At 39.3% G+C, this 20746-nt stretch overlaps 1 protein-coding gene across 2 annotated transcripts in view; it reads right to left on the bottom strand.

Annotated features, from left to right (window-relative positions):
* COX10 (cytochrome c oxidase assembly factor heme A:farnesyltransferase COX10) overlaps window positions 1-20746 on the bottom strand; it is a 126283-nt gene that overhangs the window by 34021 nt on the left and 71516 nt on the right. For both annotated transcript variants that reach the window (XM_070225740.1, NM_001145274.1), the window contains exon 5: window positions 3064-3134. In XM_070225740.1, the coding sequence (XP_070081841.1) occupies window positions 3064-3134 (71 nt within the window). The remainder of the gene's footprint in view (window positions 1-3063; window positions 3135-20746) is intronic.

The following is a 20746-nucleotide window of genomic DNA, read 5'->3' as shown; positions in this document are numbered from 1 at the left end:
ACTCCAAATAATGTATGTATGCTTTTCATTATGATGTAACCATGAATTTACCAGGAAATGTAGAATGAAATTTACAGTTCAACCTTATTAACTATGTGAATTTGATAAGCTTTTCTTGTGATCTTACCATTTATCCCATGTTCTGTTTTCCCTAACCCTGATTTTCTTTACATATTTCTCTATTTTACTAAAATAGTCTTATGATACCTTTAATCTTTTCTGAATAAAGAATAAATTAAACAAACAAAAAAGCACTATCTTCTGCGTCAGCTCCATCGGCCATTTAGTGCCCACATTCCTCACCATGTTTTTCTAGGAGAGAGGACTAAAAGCACGGCAGCCGTGCACACACAATTGCACCGACAGGTCCATGCAAGCAAAGAGCTCCTTCAGGGCATTTCCCCAGGTCCTCAGGAAATCGCAGAACGAGTCCAGGCATATGTTTCTTTCCTTAAGTATTACTATACTAGCTTACTGCCTTAGAATATAATTTTGTTCAGAATAAAAATTTTCAAAAAAACCCTATCATTTGAAAAAGTTAATAAAAAATATTTTTTCCATAAGTGTTCACAGTATGTCTTTATTTTTTATTTTTGTTTTCTTTTCCTTTTTCTCCCCAAGGCACCTCCCTGGTACATAGCTGTATATTCTTAGTTATGGGTCCTTCTAGTTGTGGCATGTGGGACGCCACCTCAGCATGGCTTGATGAGTGGTGCCATGTCCGTGCCCAGGATTCGAACCGGTGAAATCCTGGGCCACCGCAGTGGAGCATGAGAACCCATCCACTCAGCGACGGGGCTGGCCCCCCATAGTATGTCTTTAGAATGGATAGAAACCACACTATGTACAAAGGCTGAAATAGCTGTCATCAGCAAAAGACTTTGAAGGATTTCTCCCCCAGGCTTCCTATACACTTCCCATCAACAATGACAGGGGTCACCCTTTACACACCAAACTGTAGACTAAGCCTATGAAGTCGTATAGGCTCAACAAAGCAGATGGGCCCAAATCAAATGGGGTAGTAAATACCAAAAAGAGAATTTCAAAATAAACTGGCTAGGCTTTGTACTTAAATGCCCAATAGCTGTTATGAACATGAGAACCACTAAAGCTAAGAAATAAACGTTAATGGGTAGTCTGTAAAACTTTCCACTATATCCCTATGGTCAGCCACTTATAAAATATCTGTGTAGTTGATAATAATTTACTAAATTATAATAAACACTAACTGGCAAGAAGTAAAATCTTCTGTTTTAAAACTACGATTCTCAATATAAGATTTCTGCCCCAGACTCATAACAGCTCCTTGTACCTATTTAATAAAATACATCCTAGCTGTAAAAATAAGTTTGAGTCACTTTTTTCAGGCCTATAATTTGCCCTCTAAAATAGCAATTAAGTTTATTATCATAAATGAGATTCTGCCTGGGTCATCTTGCAAATAAAAGATGAAGTTACAAGTTTAACGAGACTAAACTGTACAGCAGCCTCTCTCCTTTAAAGGAGCGACACTGCCAGTATCAACCACGAAGGCCATGATGCTCCTCCCTCCTGGCTGTGATGACAGGCCGCTCTCCCCAGTGTGGGAAACGACAACACTGGGCAAAGAAAGACTAGGTACCAGTAGAATGACGGGCCTTTATCTGATTACTACTATATGCTGAATGGCTACTTGCTGGGCTTGCCTCCTATTTCCCTGGGTTCTAAAGGAAAGTACGATTTCGCTGAGGAAAAACAACTGGATAGAAATTGCAAATAAGTAAGAATTCACCTGTGATATGACCACTGGCAAGAGCAGCTTGTAGTTTTTGAGATGGTTATAGAGGTTGCATTCGCCCCTCTAAAACAACTTTACTCAAATAAAAATTCTTCTGACACTGTCTAAACATAAACACAGCAGATAGCTATATTTCTATTTCAAAAAAGGAGATAAAATATCATCAGATATGAGATTTCTGTTCTTACATATTGTCATCCGGCTCTACTGCCCTTTTCAATATAATGGCATTTTAAATTCAATTAAGAATTAAATGGCTACAAACAGCTAATATTAAAAATCAGTTAACACAGGGGCTGGCCCTGTGGCTGAGTGGTTAAGTTCGCATGCTCCGCTGCAGGCGGCCCAGTGTTTCGTTGGTTCGAATCCTGGGCGCAGACATGGCACTGCTCATCAAGCCACGCTGAGGCAGCGTCCCACATGCCACAACTAGAAGAATCCACAACGAAGAATATACAACTATGTACCGGGGGGCTTTGGGGAGAAAAAATAAAAAATCTTAAAAAAAAAAAAAATCAGTTAACACAGGTTTATGTGACTGTATCTGTATTTGTTTCCTTTATTGTTTTATTTCATATGTGTGATTATTTGATCCATAAGTGTTACCCCAATAAACTCGAATGCTCCATGAAGGCATTGTCTGGAAATGTGAAGAGAGGATTCATCAATTTAGGACAATCAGGAGAAACTATTTGGCTCTTTTTATTCTTCTCAGCTTGTGATATCTATTGAATTTTAAAAAATATTTTAAAATGCCAGTTTTGAGGTCTCCGGGAAGTAAAATGTTTAATTATTAACCATTAGTGATATTAAAATATTTATACGCCTTTTAGTTCTACTTAATTGAATTTGGTAGAAAGGAGAGTAGTGGAGGCAGCACTTTACTTGGCATGTAGCAGCATTATCAGTTTATCTGAAGAAAGAAGGCCTCCGACATAGCTTTCTTCTGAGACTCTATATGGATCTGTCTGAAATCATCTGTTAATGGAACGCTTTTATCTTCAGCCACTACAAGTCAAACAAGTCCATCTCTCAAAGTTGAACTTAATAAAGAAATCTACCACATTGAGTTACTCCCACAACAGGACTGCAAACCTGGGCTGCATTCAGTGCTCTGCAGTCCGTGTCAGTTAGAGCTGGTGAGCCCCGTGTGTCTGCATCAACATGTTCCTCTGGGGGTGTGCTACTTTCACTTCACAACTCAAGGCAAAAGGCTGGGAAATGATTCAGGATGAATAAGCAAACGAATGTTCTATAAGGCAGGAGAGACTGAGTCACAATTTTACCTGATCTGTCCACGAACCAGAGGTCTGTTCTTTGTTCTATTCATGTTTGAATCAAACGGCACTTCAAAAAACTGCAAAAAGATTGGAAGAAAAAGACAGAAAACATTAAATATAACATGAAACAATTCTCTTCTGCTTTGGATCTACAGTTTCTTACACAGTGAGTTTCATTTTAATTTTGATAGTACAAACTAATATTCTTGGTACTTTTTGGAGGAAAATTTTCTGGGAGAGACATATTTTAAAAATTATATACACTGCCAGAAATATGCACAGTCCCACTTTTATCCACTTTGAAAATTACTTGTTAAATATACAGTTGCATTCTTCAAAGCCACGGTTTCAGGTTTAAAGCATTAGTGTTGGAAATGATTTCAGAACCTGTCACACATCCCAACGCCTGTGAATCAACCCACTCTGGGAAACAGGCTACTAAAGTCAAGAACCGGGGCTGAAGTTATTAAGATCCCAGATGAAACTGTACACGAACCATGAGGTTATGCCTCGAGTAGGGCAGCCATCCCTCACTGCCTGGAGAGTTCTCCTTCACACCTGTGGCCCCAGCAGCATTAACAGCAACTCCATCGCTCTTGAAGCACCCCAGTTTGGACGATATATTGGTCTGGTCACCCTAACAATGAAGGACTGTTTCCCGTTTATCTGTTAAAGGACAAGGTCCAGGGGATCATCAAAATTCACTTTCCAAAGCCTTGACAAACTGCACGAGACGTTCTTAAATTTGTTATCAATGTCTCTTACCCGTCACCTTTTTTGGTACAAGAGAGTCTTCAAAAGATGTGCCGATGAGGTTATTATTGAGAATGCCTTTGACTAAATGGGCTTAAAGCAAATCAGTAGATGAAATGAGAAGAAATGAGAATTCAGTTGAAGGCTTAAGTCAGTACTTCCCCAACTATGTTCTCTAACAGTCGTGGAGCTGCCCTGAAAAGAACATCTCCAAGGTCCAATCACATGAGTATAATTCAGGCTCCGGGAAATCTAATTAACATCGCTTAGCCAGCGTTTCCCAAACTTATCTAACCATGAAATCTTTTTCAAGAAAATGTATTTAACAGATTTTGGAACTATCTGGTCTGCGTCTCTCCAAGTGATAAGGATCATTTCTTACTCAGGTCTTATGAGCCGTAGGTCTCTGTCAGGGAGTTGTATTCAATAGGTGTTCTATAAATGTCAGAAAAAGAGGTACTAGGGCTAAAAAGATAAGTCGAGAAATAAAGTAACATTTTGTTTATTTTATAAAATCACCTAGTACTATTTACTAATACGTAAATGTTAACATGAAAGAAAATTTTATCCTGAACTATTTGAGAATTTAGACTTTATAGGTTAAGACATCTGGTAAGACGTCTTTCCCTTCATTTTATAAAAAAATCTGACATATGTTTCCTTTCTCCTTAACCTATGGTACTCGACTGTCTTTACTTTTTTTTTTTTTTACAATGTTTTAATATCCCTAAACACAATGATATCTTCTAATAAAGCGATTTTTTTCTTCTTTCATTCGCTTCGAGTTACTGTGTTCACTCAGAGCACTCTGGGTAGAGTCATGCTCAGTGAGGATTCCCTGTCATTTGGCAAGCCTAGGGTCTCACACCTGGCTCTAAGGACTGTCCTGTTGCCCATTTAGCCAATGGTTGGGTGTCTGGTATTCTCAGACCTCTGAAATAAAACCACACACCAATAATCACCACTACTATTCCCACAACAGCATAAGAGAGCATGTATTATATATAGGAATTATGAGAATAACAGACACTCTTTCAGATGGCTGACCTTTAGTAAGGATGGGCTATGCATGTTAAGCATTTTGCAGGCATTGTAAAAGGAAATGCCAGCTGAGTCTGGGTTTTCAGAGCTTCCTGGCTACAACTGCAGCCCTAAACGTCAGGGAATGTGCACCGCCTGATCTGCTCTACCCAAGGCCATGACTCCATGAGAAGTCCCCGATTAGGAGAGGGCAGTGCTCATTCTCCAGGTGGCTTTTTTGAACTGGATTCTGTTGCAAGCAACTGTGGCAGCTACTCTTTTTATCGATTGCAGAGGAGTTCACTTTACAGATATATCATAAACCAATCCCATAGAGATGAAGGTTCAGGTTGTTCTTCATCATTCTGTATTATAAACATCCCTAAACATGTATCTGCTTATGTATGCAGTTACTCCTGCAGGATAAATCCCTAGACTAATCCCCTCCCTTTTTAAAACACAGTCCTCTCTTGACTTGGATACACTACTTAAGAGCAGTTCTCCTAATTCTACATTCTCCCCATGCTCCTCTTTAGGCTCATTATTTAGTCAACACAATTTCCTGAGCACTTACCAAAGGCCATCCAATGAGGACACAACGGTTAATTCAATTCAGTACCTGCTTGCAAGAAATTCACTCTAATGCAGGGATCAGCAAACTAGAGCTCATGGACCACATCCAGCCTGCAGCTGTTTTTGTACGGCCCACGAGCTGAGAATGCTGTTCACGTTTTTTGTGTGTGTGAGGAAGATTTGCCCTGAGCTAACACCTGTTGCCAATCTTCCTCTGTTTTTCTGCTTGAGGAAGATTAACCCTGAGCTAACATCTGTGCCAGTCTTCCGCTACTTTGTATGTGGGATGCCTCCACAGCATGGCTGACAAGTGTAGGACAGCACTGGGATCTGACCCCAAGAACCCTGGGCTGCCGAAGCAGAGCGCGTGGAATGTTAACCACTTGGCCATGGGGCGGGTCCTTACATTTTTTTTAATGATTAAAAAAGAAAAACCAAAAGACGAATATTTTGTGACATGTGACAATTATATGAAAGTGAGAGTTCAGTGTTCATAAACAGAGTTTTATTGGAATTCAGCCACACTCATTTGTCTACATATTGCTATGGATGCTTTTATACCACAATGGCAGAGTTGGGGAGCTGTAACAGAGATGATATGGCCTAGAAAACCTAAAATGTTTACTATCTGGTCCTTTTCAGAAAAAAGTTTGCTGACCCCTAATCTAATGGAAAGGCTGGGATATAAGAACCCAGATAATTATAATAATGTGTATAGTACAACGAAAGAGAAATGTGCAAAAGATTACGGGCTCTGAACCAGCTAGGGAGGCAGGAAAAATATCCTTCAAGCACTCTTAAGTGGGCTTCAGGATTCAGCAGGAGTCAGATGACTTGAGGGGACTGGAGGGGAGGGAAGAGCGCGCTGGACACAGGGAAGCATGCAGAAAGAAAGGCATGCGAGGCAGAAATGTCATGACGTGCTTAGAAAGAACGCAGCGTAGCACAGAGGCTAAGGGCTTTGTGGATAGAGAAATCAGGGCTACACTTCGATTGCATCACTTACTCATGGCTGTGTAACCTTGTCTGAAACCCAGTTTCCTCACCTGTAAAATGAGGATACCAATACGTAAGTTGCAAGGTTGATGTAAGAATGAAGAAGATACTGATATACAGTATAACACTTGGCAGATAGAAGGGGCTGGGTGATGATACTTTAACTACCCTTACTATCAGTGTTGCTGGCCGGCTGGTGATGGAGCTCCGGAGGCAGGCAGAGAGCCAGATCACAGACAGCTTCACATGCCACGCTCATGGGCCATGACTCTCGTGTGGGAGATGGATTTTGGATAGATCACTATGACTGCCACTTGAAGGATGGTTTTGACAAAACAGACTGTAATGGCCTGGGGGAGGGATGATGAGGGCCTGAACAGCAGCCATGGCAGCGGAGAGGAAGAGGAACCAACATCCTCCTTTACCCTCTAACACATGGGCCTTGCCCACAGTGCAGACCCCAGCCCTCTGCACCCCTCTCCTATCTTTAAGTAAAACCAGTACGTGTGCAGCCCTAACTTTTCTCCTGAGCTCTGGTTTTGTAATGTCACTTGATTGCTGGTGTTTTTCATTTGGATGTTTTAAAATAATCACAAATTCACTGTGTCCCAAACTGAACTCAACACCCTTCCCTGAAAATCAGGTACCTCTCCAGAGTTCATTATTTGTCAAATATACAACCTTTTCTCTTACAACTCATAACAAAATCTTTAGAAGCAACTTTGATTTCTTCTATTCATTGGCCAACTATATTCAATTCATCACCAAGTCCTGATAATTTGGACTTCCTGATAATTTGGACTACTGAATCATCATAAAACTATTTGCTCAAAAATATTTAATGGAGGGGCCAGCCCGGTAGCGCAGTGGTTAAGTGTGCACGTTCCGCTTTGGCGGCCCGGGGTTCACCGGTTCGGATCCCGGGTGCGGACATGGTACTGCTTGGCACACCATGCTGTGGTAGGCGTCCCACATATAAAGTAGAGGAAGATGAGCATGGATGTTAGCTCAGGGCCAGTCTTCCTCAGCAAAAAGAGGAGGATTGGCAGCAGTTAGCTCAGGGCTAATCTTCCTCAAAAAAAAAAAAAAAATTAATGGTCTCCTCATTGCTCATTCCCCAACGGACTTTGAAAGTCGAAACTCTTTAAATGTTACATTGTTTGAAGGCCTCCCCGATCTAACCCCACCACTATTTCCAACCATACCACTTACTTTATTTCTACCCCTCTGTCACACTTGTCATTGTCTTACGAACACAGCTAAGGGCCCTCAGGAGTTGGAGATTTAGCCAGTTTCTAACTCTGAGGTTGGAAGAAATATTTAGTGTCTAGAGCCTTAGTTTCCTCAGCAGCAAATGAGAAGAACTCCTCTAACAAAATTGCTGTGAGGACTCACCATGTAAAGGACTTCTGCCCATTTCTCACCTACGTCTGCACCCATTGATTAGACTGACATCGCCCAAATCTTCACCTAACAAATGTGACCTTTCTTTCAAGACTAAGGTCAAGTTCAACTACCCAAACTGAAGCCTAAACCTCTGATTTAATGTGATCCCTACCTCCTTTCAATCCCCATGACACTTGTCTGAACCACTTGGAAACGTGGTTGCACCTTATGTGAAATTGAAATAATGCAATTAAAATAAACACCTGTCAAGAATTATATAATTAAAAAGGTAGCAAATCAAGTGAATAAATCTGTTGTGATTTCACACCATAGCAGTGTCACTCTAGTTGGTAAATAAAAATATAGATTGTCCGAGGCTGACCGGGCGGCGTTGTGATTAAGTTCAGCGTGTTCCGCTTCAGTGGCCCAGGTTCGCGGCTTCAGATCCCAGGTGTGGACCTACACTACTCGTCAGCCATGCTGGGGCAGCATCTCACATACAGAACAGAGGAAGACTGGCAACAGATGTTAGCTCAGGGCAAATCTTCCTCTCTCTCTCTCACACACACATACACACACAAACACAGATTGCCCATTTTTAGGTTCAATCTTTTTTTTTTTTAACTTTACTGATGCACAACTGATACACAATAACCTGCATATATTTAAAGTACATAATTTGGTAAGTTTTGACAAACATATATACCCATGAAGCTATCATCACAATCAAGATACTGCACATATCCATCACTCCCAAAGGTTTTGTCACACTTGGTTGTAATCCCTCTCTCACCCACCTGTCTGCCTCTCAGCCTCAGCCAGCCCTGAACTACTTTGCATCCCTACAGATTTTTGCAATCTCTAGACTTTTATTTAAATGGAATCATATAATATGCACTCTTTTGGTCAGGATTTCCTTCACTTGACATAATTATTTTGAGATTTATCATATTGCTGAGTTTATCAATAGTTCATCCCTTTTTATCGTTGAGTAATATCCCATTATACAGTAATACCACAATTTCTACATCCATTCACTTGCTGATGGATATTTGGGTTGTTTCCAGTTTTTCGTTATTACAAAAAAGCTATGAATATCTGTGTACAAGTCTTTTTATGAGCATATGCTTTTATTTCTTATAGGTAAATACACCAGAGTGAATCACAAAGTAGATGTATGTTTAAACTACTTAAGAAACCATCAAACTGTTTCACAAAGTGGATTGCTGTTTTACGTTCCTATCAGCAGTGTATAACAGTTTCAGTTCTAGACCCTTCAAGAACAAAGTTTTGGGTCATCTCATGTGACAAGGAACTCAAGCCAAGGGGCTTGCCAAGGACAAAAAGAATATGGAAAGGTTAGCAGAAGAAGGTGGTTATAAAGAACAGCTATGACCCTGTGACCAGTTGCAGAAACAAGAAAATAGTTCTGAGTATTTTTTTCTTATTTTGATTAAATATGTTTGCATATTTAAACCAAACTTTTTATTCCTTTCTCTCATTCTCCTACCATTGAATATATGTTAACAGTACTTAATCTCATGTCTTAGTACAGTCATAGCCGCTTAACGGTGGGGACACATGCTGAGAAATGCATCGTTAGGCAATTTTGTCACTGCATGAACAACACAGAATGTAGTGAAGGGGAACAAAATTCGCCACCCCAAAATGTGTCTCTTTAACATGAGGATTATTTTAGGCTGATTATTTTTAAGAAACAAGACTTACAAAGTTTTTCTTGTTAACTCCCCCTTAATCGCCTAAAAGAATTCAGATAAAATAGCCTGTGTCAGCAAGTGAGCTATCACCTTAGCACAACATGAACTAGGTAGTAGACAGGAAGGAACCTAGAAAAGCCTGTGTGTGGGGCTCCCCGCTGTGTCTTCTGTTTCTGTGTGGCCAAACACTTGTTTTCCAAACATTTGCTCCTTTTCACCCACCTGTGAATTGCCTGCCTTCCCTTTCAAGGCCCTGACTCTCCCCACCTCTAACATATTTTGTCTTTAGCTGAGGACGGTATTTAAGGTGAGGGCTTTGGGCATTTTGGTGAGTTACTCAGTTTTCCTAGGTTTCTCTCACATATATATGTTATTAAACTTGTTTTTCTCTTGTTTAATCTGTCTCCTGTCAATTTAATTCTTAGACTAGCCAGAAGAATCTAGAAGCGTAGAGGAAAATTTCTTCCTCCCCTACAGCACTTACACAAACTTAGATGGTCTAGCCTGTGACACACCTAGGCTACAGTACTAATCTTATGGGACCACCATTGTACATGTGGTCTGTCATTGACCAAAATGCCATTATGTGGCACATGACTGTATTTAAGTTATACAATATCAAGGGGGACTGTGACTCAGCTTGAAGAGAACATCACTCAAAGATGAATAAAAAGACTCCGCATTCTCTTTTGGGGAGTGGATTAGTGAAGTGTTTGGTTGTAAGAGGGATAATTTCATCCTGTTTGGCATAAACACAATTTTGCTATTTTTTGCTTTATTTGGAAATTAAGTATGAATGAAAGGTGTATCTGAGTGCCAAGCCAAAAGGGGTAAACAGTGATGGCTTTGTGTTGTGTCAATTTAGCTAACCTGGAACTACATTGCCCGGAATTCCTTTTCGTGCACAGATTAGAGATAACCACAGAAGCTTGCATGAGATCTGGGAGGTGGAAATGAAGCAGCAGCCAGGTTTACACTTGGAAAGTTGGTCAGGCACGATTGCAGCTCACATACAATTGTGGATCTGTTGGTTTGTTTTGTTGGCCTGGAGTGACACTGGGCCTGCAGCTTCTCCAGCTCCTGCCAGGTCTCCTTGGGCTGCAGCTGATGCCTGAGCTCACTCAGTTTCTCAGCCTATGCGCTACTCCAGGGAGAAGTGCACCAGCTCTTCTGAAGGGCACTCGCATCATCAAAGTGGTACGCTTGGAGTAGACAAGAACACGTGCCTCAGTTTGTTCTCGAGTTTCAGCGCATCCTTGCAGATTCCACGTTGTCTTGCTCTCCTCTACTTCCCTGGCTGATGGCTCTGCTTACTTACTTCAGGCCCAGCACCGGGTACAGAGGCGATGGCACTACAGAGACTGCTTAACTCCCAGGATTGCATGAGGCCTAATCCCTTTAATAGATCCCTTCTATCACTCACAGTGGTTCTGACATTCTGACCAAACTCTGATACAGGCCTTTTCTCTATTACTCTCAACAGTGCCACTATTTAAAAGTATTTAACTTTTCAATCTAACAATCTAAAGGGCAGACTTCCTGAGATATGTGAATTTATAACTCATGATGTTAAAGAGAATTATGCAAATAGGCACTCAATAAATAACTTATTAAATGAACCATTAGTGCAATAAATATGTATATTTGTAGATTGCCTTACACTCATTTTAAAATGTTATATAATTTATAAGCGTCGAAAATTCTTAGCCTATAAGAATCTATATTCTTCGTTGAATTAGTCTGTTACATGTAATTAAAATGTTCTGTCTGTTCACATTCCCTCCCTGCCTCAATATTCAAACACATTCTATAGGCATTTAAAATAATATTTCCTTCATGACCTATTAATTTAATTTCACAGGAGTGATGAACTCCTCTGCAATCGATAAAAAGAGTAGCTGCCACAGTTGCTTGCAACAAATCATGCTATTTAAAGGCTGGTAAAGTGTTATCTAATATAACACGGAAACTCTTGTGTAAATAACTATCTTGGCAGTTCTCAAGTTTGTGTGAGCGCACACACGCACACACACTTAGCTCAGAAATTCTAATAAGTTATTTCAACTGGATGAAAAAAGACATTATCTTTTCTACATTTCTGGCAAGTCAGCCATCCAGAGATGGGAACTGACGTCTAGAACGCAGCAAGTGAACTCCACAATGCCATAACCTGGCAGTAGCTGCTGACTCCCATGAATGCTTAAATTTACCAGAACAACCAACATCTGCGTGGAAATAGCATGCTAACCAAGACTTACGGCTCATTTCAGTGAGGGCTTGACAATTCTTCGTAGCACCAGGGTACCAGAGCTCATGAAGCTACTGTTTTCTGTTTTTAATGCCTTTCAGTTAGGTTTACTGCTTTCGTTTAGATATTTAAACCACATTTCCAAAACATAAAGCATAGTGTATTTAGATGAGAAATTTAAACACTTCAGAACATATAGCTGGCTTTAGTCTATTCACATTTTTTTCCTGTGCTTTACAATAATTTGTTTGCATAATGTTATTATCATTTCAGTTGTCTCCAACTACTTCTGAAGTCAACTCCTGCAACTTGTGTTGAAAACAAAATACAAATGCAGTATTACCAACACTTACAATATACTGTTCTGCCCCCTTTGTCCTATGTCCTCACTACTTTGAATACCATCAGAAGTAATACGCTGTAGCGAACACCATTTGGACAGCTGCTCAGGCCACAGTGATTCAGGGGCCAGGCTTGGGCTCCACCCGCTTCTTTTAGAAGGGCTGCTCACTGGGTCTCAAATGGCCATATAACCCAGTCTCTTCCCCAAGCCTGGACACAGTGACTGGTTTACAGAGTGGGGATCTGATTCAAACTGGGCCACAAGAGTCCTTCCCTGGGATTTTACAAACCAAACCCAGGAAAATACGTCCTCCTTTCTTATAGGTTGCCTGTGGCCATGGAGTAGGATACAAGGGAAGTGGAGGAGAGACCCAACATTAATTCCTCGGGTCAAGTTACGTCCAAGGCTCCACCTCTGCCCTCTCCAGTTTCAGTCAATCCTATAGGGGTCTATACCTCTTGGCTCCAGCATCCTAATACATGAAGACTATAAGAATTTCAAACATTAGGGCAATGTATTGGACAGAAGCGAATAACACCTTGCTTTTTCCTTTAGCAAACAACTTATTTTCTGTCTACGCTACATTGTCAAAAGAAGTTTTTCTCTCAGTCGCTTTTCCTCATAAAAATTCATCCATCTTTTGGAATCTTTTCATTTTAAGCTTTTCCTTTTTTATTACTGTTCCCTCCCTCACCATCTTCCTCCCAATCAGTCATATACCTTCACCTTTCTTACCCTCCAGCAACTCTGTGATCTGTTATGTTACTCAGGCTCTTGGGGTTGCAAATGGTACCAATACAACCAAAATTGGCTCAAAGAAAAATAGGGCTTTATCCCTTACAACAGGGTCATACCTACTTTTAGGAATTACTAGATTCAATGTCAAACGTGCTGTCATGATTCTGGCCCTTTCCATCTCTTGAATCTGCTTGGCATAGTCCTAGATGCAGGCTCTTTCCATGAAGCAGGCAAAATGGCACTGGCTGCACCATACTCTCACCCTCCTGGCAACCCTAGCAGAGTTTATTTCCTGATAGCTTCAAAGGAAAAGTCCAGAACCATCATGGCCAGGAGATGAGATGACTACCCTGTGAGCGTGGGGAGAGTGCTGGTGGAGAGACACAATGACACAGTATTCCACTCAAATCATAAGTATTATTTTTTCTACAGGAAAGAAAAATTCTATTACCACAAGAAAAAAGGAAGATGTTAGGTATACACATCAGTGAAATTATTTATAACTCACTGTAAAACTAACGACCCCAAATCATTTCATTTCATACTTATTTCATGTCATACTTATAATATTTCATATTTCATGTCATACTTATAAAATAAGTTGCCTATGGTAGTTTATGTATCTGAAAGGCATTAATCCACATAAACATAATAAATAATTTATATTAATCTTTGTCTCATAATCAGTTTGGGAATCAATTTAGTAGTTCTATCTATTTAATAAAGTAGTAAATGGATCACTTTTTTCTCCTCATAGTCATATGATCAACAGAGAGGACATTATTATACCAATGGATAAACATTTATTAGGTGCCTATTGAGATTTTTGCTTTTCTCTTATACCATGTTTTTTGTATTAGTAGATAATCATTATTATTCCAGAGATGACAGGCAGATATAAAATATGTTTACTAATCCTTCTAATAGATGATATATACTTCCGATATTATTGAATTTTGTGAGCTAAAATGACACAGCTAAATGACAAAAGTGGATAGATATAATTTGGCCTGTGACGAACCTCTTATTCCTGCTTTGATTAATTATACCCTATGCAAAAAGTAGATATATTCTAGAGATGTTTGTAAGTCAGGCTCAGAAAATATTGAACTTGATAACAAGGTGCAACTTTTTCTTTCCCTATGCTAAATAATGACAGCAACATTCTTCTAAAAACTCAATAGAAAAACAAACTTGTGAACCTTGTTGGAGTTTGTTTTTCCATCCATCTTCTCAAAGCTGTCAACAAGTGTTTGTCATTCCAATACGGCTCACAGCTTCCAAGGTCCAAGATAATATCTCAATCAATCTCAGACCAAGTTAAAAGAGATGTTAAAAAAATAAATAAATAAAGCTCAGGGAGAGACACCTTATCCAGCAGGATCCCACATACCACTACTTCAGCTTACAAATCAGTTAAGATACCCGTCAGCCATTACTCTTTCCTTGTTACCAATGCCCTATTGCCATACCTAGAATAAACAAATTAAGACTCCTTGTCCTCATTGATTTTTCCCTAGGAGGCGGTTGAAATAACGAATGCTTGTGTGCTCCAGCATTCACCACAAGTGGCTTTTCACCTCATGTGGTGACTGGGGCCACATTCTCCTCTAAACACATTACTCAAGTCATCTCTCATTAAGCTGTAGTTTACGGCTTCGCCCTTAAATGAAGATAATAAAAAGGTCTAAAAGGTCACCCAGTACTTATTAGTGGCCCAAAGTACCACATCCTATACGTAAGAAAACTCAGAAAGTCACACTGGTTTTGACTAGCTTCAGAAAAGGTGCTATAGGTCACCCTTTCTCCCTCCAGAGAGATCTCAATTTGTCACACTGTTTTCTGAAAAAAGATGGAAGGAAAATACATCAAAATATTTTCAATATTTGTCTGTGGGCAGAGAGATGTGGGGTGTTTTATTATTCTTTACTTTTTGTATTTTACCATTGTCTATAAAGACCATGTATTTTCTACTTAGGGAAAAAAAGGTAATAAAAAATTCTATCTGGAGGATAGATACAAAATCTGGACAGACCCCCTTTAGATTAACTAATAAAGAATTACTACACTAATCTAGTATAAAACCAACATTAATGAAGCCGGAGCCAATTAGAACCTTTTTTCCCCCAGAAAGAATCACAGAAGACAAACTGTTGAGCCTAAATATTTCTCAAATACACCGCACCCATTTTCCCCCATCCTCAATGCCACTTCCTTAATCCAGGCTACTATTTTCTTTTGCCTAGATTACAACCGCCTCCTAAGCACTTCCTACCTCCAGTACTGATTCCCCCTACCAACTTTTCACACAACAGTCAAAGTGATCTTCTCAGAAGCAAAACTCTTCCATGGCTGCCCAGTGCCCAAGGAATAAGGTTCGGCGCTCTGACGTGGCTTGTAGAGCTCTTCATAAAAGGTCTGGTCCCTTTTTACCTCTCTGGGCTCTTCTCTTGCTCTTGCCCTCTTACAGGCCCCACTCCAAGTGTTCTGATCTCATGTTCAGGTCCTCAGGGACAGCATGGTGGCAGTTCCCCACATACCCTACCCCCTGCCTGACAGACCCACCATAGTACTTATGCCACATCTGTTATTACCTCAGGTCTCATGGGTTTGTCCTATATTACACTCTTCTCTGTGTGTGCCTGAGCAGCAGAGCTATGCTGGAAAAAGCCACCCTATAGGACAAGAGGGTTCACTGCAAGTTCATAATCGCCAACTTCAAATGGGCTCTTAACTGCTCCCTGGCAATCTTATAATATGTACATCTCTAGTCAACTTGATGGGCTCCTCTCCACAAGGAGGATTTCAAATCTGGTCCACTCTCAGGACCTAATCTGACATCTCCTCTACGTCCACTGGCTCCCTTTAATACGTGATACGGCCTTCTGCTTTAGTAAACACTCAAGTCCTCTAAGCAGGCACTTTCTCGTGTTCCTCCTATCACCCCTACCGACGTAGGCAACCTCCTCTCCTTCTCTCCTACCTCGGGCTAGTCCCTCCACCTGTGCTGGCGCTCCTGTTCCCTCCCACCTCCTAGGAAACCTCTTCCATCATTATCTCTTTTCTCTACAGCATATTCAGCCTGTGTCTTGCAGCTGAATTAGTTCCATCTATACTTACACAGGATTAATTTTTCCCCATTCCTACCCCTCCCCCAAACCCCACATAGCTCCCAATGTCATCACCTGACTTTAGAACAAGGTTAGCATTTGGAAAAGAGAGAAAACAGTCTCTTCTCCTGATACACATGATTTGGAGCCCACACCTCAGCCAGCATGTTCAATAACAGGGGGTGTCCAGGGTGAGGTTAAGAGCCCTCCAAAAAAAACTTCAAATAAGCTCATAGGAATTTCTACTCTAACAGCTGCCAAGGACTACAATTCCATCTTAACAAAAACCATTTTAAAAATAGTTAATTATGAAGGCTAGTTCTGAAGACCAACAAATAAATGTATTAAAACCCACTAAAAGCTACTAACATGAAGCGACTATTTAGATTGCAAAATTAAAAAAACACCTTTTAAACTAGGGCTTAAAAGATCAGAAAATCTTTCCTCAACTAGTGCTACTTGACCATAATCTAACATGGACACAAGACTATCATATTCATAAATTCCCAGCAAATATAAAACAAAATAGGCATGCTTACTGACAACACTAACAGTGATAAAATAATATGACAACAGTTTGACCTCTGAAACAATTCCCTAAAATGCTACAAAGAGTTTAAATGCCACTATTAAAAAAAAATAGAACATGAACATTTTTAAATGGCAAGAAATAAGTAAAATCATCTTTATCTGGGACACCACAACAGAAGAATGATATGATACTCGAAAAGAAAAGGTTATACCACATGTTGAGCAATAAAATTGGCAAATCTACAGTGGTTCAAATGTGCTATAATATACATCTGGTCACAATGGCGTTGGGGGTAGGGGCCAGAGAAATCATTAAGCAATCTGAGAAGTTCCAAACAAAGAAACTGTAAAATTCTGAACTATAAAGCAAAGGAAACACACTTAATCCCTCAGGAGTTGCAGTATGTATTTCAACTGGGTTATCCCTTCCCTCGTAAGGACACAGCAGTACACCAAAACCTGGAGTGACACAATATCTCCACTGTACGCATGTGGGCACAAAGCCAGCCTGCTCCAGCACTCCTGGCACCTGTTGGTCTAATCATCGCATTACTCGGCACAGCAGAGAGAAGGGGGGCGGGGAGGCAAAAAGGAGGTGGCCAGGGAGAATTGGGGGAAAGAAAATGTCTCATTAATTCTGCCTATCAGAGAATATATGTGCACTTTTAAAAAACAGCTATATATGCTTTCCGTGAATTTTCAATAACATGTTGAAAGATTAACACATTTCTTCTAAGATTACAGTTTATTTCTGAACTCCAGATCCTATACAACTGAAAAGGGAAATAATTTGGTTAGGACACACCAACTTTCTACTATATTATCTTAGCAAGTGACTTGAAACCCCTCTTTAATGACTTTATTCCTTCCATCTTGGAGATTCCGTGATGGGGAAGCAATTACAGTGATGGGGATGAAATTTAGTAAAATTTCTCTGCTGCCTATTTCCCCCAGAATCCTAAAAGATTCTCTTACTAATTTCCTAAAATTATTTATTTAAAGTTATTTTAATAACTTTTTGAAAAGCATCACATTTAAAGCAAATATATTTCAAAATGTGCTTCTTTATGAATTTAAGTGGAAAAATTGGAATGGTGAATAAAAACAATGACTATTACATCAAAATAATAATAGAAATAATTTTTCAGCAAAGGATGAAAATAGCACATAAAATAAATTGGGACATTTTCAACGACATCTTAAGAGGGGAACACAGGTGTTATACAGTAGTCATTAATTGGAATATTTCTGAGAGATTTTTATAATTGTTTCTGTTCCTATATTCCTACTACTTTCCTTTCAACCTCATCACTGGAAATGCCTTAATTCTGTGTCTGTTACGTTTAGAACATATATCTAAGCAGAGTTGGACCATCCACATGATAGGGGAGGGCCTATAGCTCCTTTGCTGAAAGAGAGGAAACGGCTGAAAAGTCGTCGAGTAGGGCAAGACATTTCTCATGCACGATGGACAGAAGGGTGGGTAATTTCCCAGAACTCTCTAAGTTTACGTACATAGCTTCTTTCCTGAGAAACCAAACAAAAACCTGGAACGTATTACACGCACAGTCACTGTGTTCTGAGAGGGCAAGGTGAGCATCTGCTACCTTACAGAAGGATTTGAAGCAAGAAAGTGGTCAGTCCACACACACAATATTTTCCGTTCTCCTCGTAAGAGCAAACCAGGAAGAAATGCTTCCTTTGCTAAGATAGGTGGATAAAAATTCCAAATTACTATGAGTTTCTAGAAAAGAAAAGATAAAATAGGGTTTGGAGGTTCATTTTGAGTTTTTCAATAATTGTTTTTTAAAGTTTTAATTTAATTAATAAAATGGCATAAAGAGAATTTAAATATTTCTAACTCTTCTGCCAAATGTCAATTTAACTCCAGAAAGCAGGTGAACAATTTAGAGTGTCTAGGAATTACAGTAATTGATGTGCGATTATGAGTTTATTGGTAGGATTATGCAGCTGAGATAAACGGCATTGGGTCATCAAATCTCAATAGTTAAAAGAATTACAACAGATTACACGTCCATATGTTTCCTGTCTGTATCATGGTTTTCTGTCTCAGAGGCAATTCTGAGAATACCAGGAATATACCATATGATTTTCTGTTTGTACAACTATCTTTGTAAAGTAGTGATCCAATTTTCTGACAAATATGAGTTAAAAGAAGAGCGTTAATGTCAATGAAATACTTCCAAACAGAAAAGGTTTTAATTTTACTGACTACATTTGAGTTTCTTTCTAAATACGCTAATGAGAGCACAGGTTTTGGAAACCGCGCCCTCACTCGGCTCCTCGCTTTGGTCAGGCTGACAGTGAGGCGGTGGAGGAAAGGCCGGATGTTAGTGACGGACATGGTAAAAAAACAAATGACGAAAAGCTGGTACCAGGCTAAATTCTAAACAATCCCCAAAGTCAGATTTTATAGATAAAACATTTTAAAACTTATTCGAGTGCATTTCTAATCAGAGATTTTACTTTAGAAATGTGAAATGGACCATGATTCTCAATTTAATGCAATCTTATATTTAAAAAATATCTTCCAGAGCACGTACTAGTTCTCTTATGTAAGGCAGAGAAATCCTAAATAATATGTGCCAGGAGAAAACATTATGTAACAACAACCATTACCACCCCCGTAAAATTCATAGCAAATGGAAAGATAAATAGATCCTTTATAATTAAATCTGTAATGATATAAAACAATGTTAGATAATAAATGTCTTCATAAGAAAATAGACTGCAAGCCTAATTATCTAAACATTACTATATGTTAGCCTATCCAGTTGACAGTGACTTTTATTCCATAATGAGAATAGACCTAAAGATTCCTCAGTCATCTAATGGGCAGTCTGCAGAGGGATAATGCAAACTAATCTATAAGTCACACTGGGGAGAGGGGGTTGGGATTCTGTTAACTTATTTTTAACAGATAAATAAATTAGTACTCTAACTTACAATTAGGCTTAAAAATCCTAGACAATATCCATGTATGAACTTTTGAAAGAAGATATAGGAACGGCAATAAAGTACAATCTAGTTTATGTCAATATTAATTTTTCAAAATAATAGAGCTCTAATAATTAAATATATTTGAGGCATCATTTCCTTCATCACTTATCATAATGTGATAACAAAAATTCTGTTAAAAGACTTTTTTAAAGAAAATTACCAATACAAGTCAAGATTTTGAAAACTATGCAACCAAGAAATCAGATGTAACACTGCTCGCTGAAGATTACTGACCACATATATTACAGATATTTAATAATCTAAATTTTATATTGCCTAACAAATCAATGAGATTACTATTAAGAATATAAAATGCTTAAAATCAAAAGAAAACATAAACAGCAATATGAAAATAAGAATGTATTATTTTGATACCATTTATAAATGAAAAGGGAAAATATTCTTATGAAGGGCAATAAGGACTCTAATGAGTTTAGCTCATTTCTAATAAATTCCACTGCTGAAACTACAGAGTAAGCAAACGATCCTGAAGTAGAGGAGAAAACTGCATGCTTAAAATAATGCACGTACTGCAGTGAGGGCTTAGCAGATAAAACTAGAAGGAACACACAAGGAACGGGTAAAAAGGAATCGTCAAATGTGGTAAAAGAACTTGATGGAGTATCAGGCAGTCATTAAAAATAATAATTAAGGGGCTGGCCCCGTGGCCGAGTGGTTAAGTTCACGTGCTCCGCTGCAGGCGGCCCAGTGTTTTGTTGGTTTGAATCCTGGGTGTGGACATGGCACTGCTCATCAAACCACGCTGAGGCGGCGTCCCACATGCCACAACTAGAAGGACCCACAACGAAGAATATACAACTATGTACCGGGGGGCTTTGGGGAGAAAAAGGAAAAAATAAAATCTTAAAAAAAAATAATAATAATAATTAAGGGGCCGACCCGGTGGTGCACTAGTTAAGTTCACACATTCCACTTCAGCGAGCTGCCGGTTTGTATCCCAGGTGCGAACCTACGCACCGCTTGTTAAGCCACGCTGTGGCAGGCGTCCCAAATATAAAGTAGAGGAAGATGGGCAGGAATGTTAGCACAGGGCCAGTCTTCCTCAGCAAAAAGAGGAGGATTGGTGGCAGATGTTAGCTCAGTGCTTATCTTCCTCAAAAAAAATAAAAATTAAAAAAAAAAAAAAGAGAATTAAGGAAACTCTAATAATCTGGAAAAATGCTTCCAACACTGATGTTGTAATTTACAGTTTACTATTTCAGAGTGGTGGGTCTATGGTTTTTTGTTCTCT

The sequence above is a fragment of the Equus caballus genome, chromosome 11 (assembly GCF_041296265.1).
Source record: "Equus caballus isolate H_3958 breed thoroughbred chromosome 11, TB-T2T, whole genome shotgun sequence".
Classification (NCBI taxonomy): Eukaryota; Metazoa; Chordata; class Mammalia; order Perissodactyla; family Equidae; genus Equus; species Equus caballus.
Note: the sequence above shows the minus strand (reverse complement) of the source record. Positions and strands in the feature narration are given on the sequence as shown.